Here is a 2,555-nt window from a genome sequence, read left to right on the forward strand (position 1 = left end):
GGGAGATGTTAAAAGAGAGGAGATGGAGAGGTAAGGACAAGAGGAAAAGAGCAGGGAGAGAGGGGAGGGCAGAGGATGGGAAGGAGAGTGCAGGGGAGAATAATAAAGGGAAGGGAAGGAGAGCAAAGGGTTTTGAGAGAAAAGGAAGTAGGTGGAAGAGGAGAAGTATAGAGGAATTAAAGAGATGGAAGAAAAGGAGGAGAATAGGGGAAAGGAAGAAGAAAAGAAAGATAGAAGAATTAAAGAAGAGGAAAAGGAGGAGGGGGGGGGGGCGGAGGAGGGCGAGGGAGTTGAAATGCGCTGTTAACACCCGGGCAATTGTGGCCGCAATTAAAGGGACGGAGCGCTGGCCCTAACTCATGAGCATGGCCCACTAATAGCGGCTCTAACGAGGGGTTTGTGCTGGAGGAGGAGGTGGAGGGAGGCGGTGGGGGCTGCGCAGCGGAGGGAGGGAGGGAGAAGATAGTGGACGGCAGGAGATGAAGGGAAGTGGATGGCAGAGAATGGGGAGGAAGTGGATGGCAGAGAATGGGGAGGAAGTGGATGGCAGAGAATGGGGAGGAAGTGGAGGGAGGCGGTGGCGGTAGTGGAGTGGAGGGAAGAGATAAAGAGGGGAAAAAACGCAGCGAAAATGTAGGAACGAGAACGTGAAGAGACAAATAATAACGGGAGGGAATGGAAGCGGCAGTAAGAGGAGGAAGAAGAGAATGAAAATGCAAATAAAAAGGGGAAGGGGGGGGGAGGGCATCAAGGAAGGCTCTGTGGGCGGTTGTTTGCAATTCTCATTTGCAACGTTGGCTCGGGTTGGCACTGATGTTTTGAGGTGGATGCTAATGGAGGAGACAAGGGGGGGGGGGGAGGGGGGAGATCGGAGATGGGGGAAGCGCGAGGGAGAGTGAGGGAGTGGTGGAGGAGGAAGGGAGAAGGGAGACGGAGGGTGAGTAGGGGTGAGGGAGTGGTGGAGGAGGAAGGGGGATGAAGTGGAGGAAGTGGAGTGGTGAGGGAGTGGTGGAGGAAGAGTAGGATCGAGGGGAGGTGCCGGAGGAGGAAGGGAGAAGGGAGATGGAGGGTGAGTAGGGGCGAGGGAGTGGGGAGGGAGGGATGGAGAGGAGGAAGAAAGGGAGTGGTGGAGGAAGAGTAGGATCGAGGGGGAGTGGAGGAGGAGGGGAAGGGGGGGGGATAAAGAAAGTGATCGGAAGAGAAATCGAAGAGATGAAGAATAATTTGACGGGAAGGAGAAGGAGAGTTGGGAGAAGAGTTAGAGGAAGAGGAGGGAGATGAAGGAAAGATGGAGGGGGGAGTGAATGGGAGGAGAGATTGAAAGGAAGAGGAGAGAAGTTGGAAAAAATGAAGGGGGGGGTGGGGGTGTGGGAAGAGATGGTAAGGATATGTGGAGGATGGGAAATGGGTGGGGAGTGGGGAGGGTGGAAGGAGAGAAGGGGAGAAGGGGGGAAGAGGGGTGGGGGAGTGGGAGGAGGATGGAAGGAGAGGGAGAGGTGAGGGACAAGGTGTGTGTGGTAGTGGGACATGGCTACTTGACCGGAGCGGGTTAGCGGTGGGACCTTGGTTTTGTTCTTGGCGTACGATGTGTGACTTCGGGCTGAGGGAGGGATAGGTGACGCGTGGTGGGCGTGTTTCATTCTCATGCAGATCGAGAGGATGGTCATGTGTACATTGTGTGGTGGGCGTGTTACTAAGCGCTTGTGAATTGAGCGTATGTATCAGTGTTTACAATTGTGTAGTTGAGTGGGAGGCTGACTTGAAGGAGAGGGGTCGCGGGCCATTGGTAGGGGGAGTTGGCGTAGGATGGTCCCGATCTGGGAGATGTGCCCAGGTTTGGGCGGTGGGAGGGGTTCTCTTGGGTACAGGCATCTGTTAGATATGGTTCCCATGGAAATGGAATAATGTGGCGTAAAAGTGGAGGAGATGGCAGGCGATGGGAGGGTGGAAACGTTGTGGGTGAGGTGTGAGGAGACTGGTTAGTCTCGGGGCATGGGCCAACTGGGTTGGTAGTGGGAGGGAGATGGACGGAGCAGGTTTAACAGGGCGTGTCGCGGGGGTGGGGCTCGTGGGCGGTCTACTGTACTGGCGCTTAAATAGACTAGTGGTGCACTGTTTGGTTTCGTTTAGGTCGGGCGTCTGGTGCGGCGTCGTGTGCGCTGTGGGCCGTTTTTGGTTGCGTGAGGCGGGCGCTTCCTGCGCCTGGTCTGCGTTGTTTCCCGGCGGGTTGGATGAGGCTGTATTCGGCGATGGTCAACTGCGCGTGGGCGCGGTGGACCCGAGGTTTTTTCGTGTCCGTTGCGCTTGTCCGGCGCTTGGGCTCTGTGGCCCGGTTTGGTGGGCAGTGTGGCGGCTGCTGGCCGGCGCGTTAGGACGAATCGTGTGAGTCAGAGGTGGAGTTGACATCAGACGGCGGTGCGGAGGACATTGCAGAAAGCCCCAGGGGCGCGCAGGAGGCTTGGACAGGAGCGCGGGCCGAGCCACAGACAAAGGCGACAAGGCCATCAAATTGTTCAGAAAATAACGACCGATAATAAATAAGAATACATCATCAC

General features: G+C 56.3%; 1 protein-coding gene across 1 annotated transcript in view; it reads right to left on the reverse strand.

Moving 5' to 3' along the window:
• Positions 1–1,721: 1,721 nt before the first annotated feature.
• Positions 1,722–2,555, reverse strand: part of LOC119588967 (leucine-rich repeat extensin-like protein 5) — a 45,250-nt gene continuing 44,416 nt past the window's right edge. The window contains exons 5-6 of the mRNA XM_037937574.1: positions 2,003–2,237; positions 1,722–1,872 (exon numbers count right to left, since the gene is read on the reverse strand). Coding sequence (XP_037793502.1) covers positions 1,722–1,872; positions 2,003–2,237 — 386 coding nt within the window. The remainder of the gene's footprint in view (positions 1,873–2,002; positions 2,238–2,555) is intronic.

The sequence above is a fragment of the Penaeus monodon genome, chromosome 24 (assembly GCF_015228065.2).
Source record: "Penaeus monodon isolate SGIC_2016 chromosome 24, NSTDA_Pmon_1, whole genome shotgun sequence".
NCBI lineage: Eukaryota > Metazoa > Arthropoda > Malacostraca > Decapoda > Penaeidae > Penaeus > Penaeus monodon.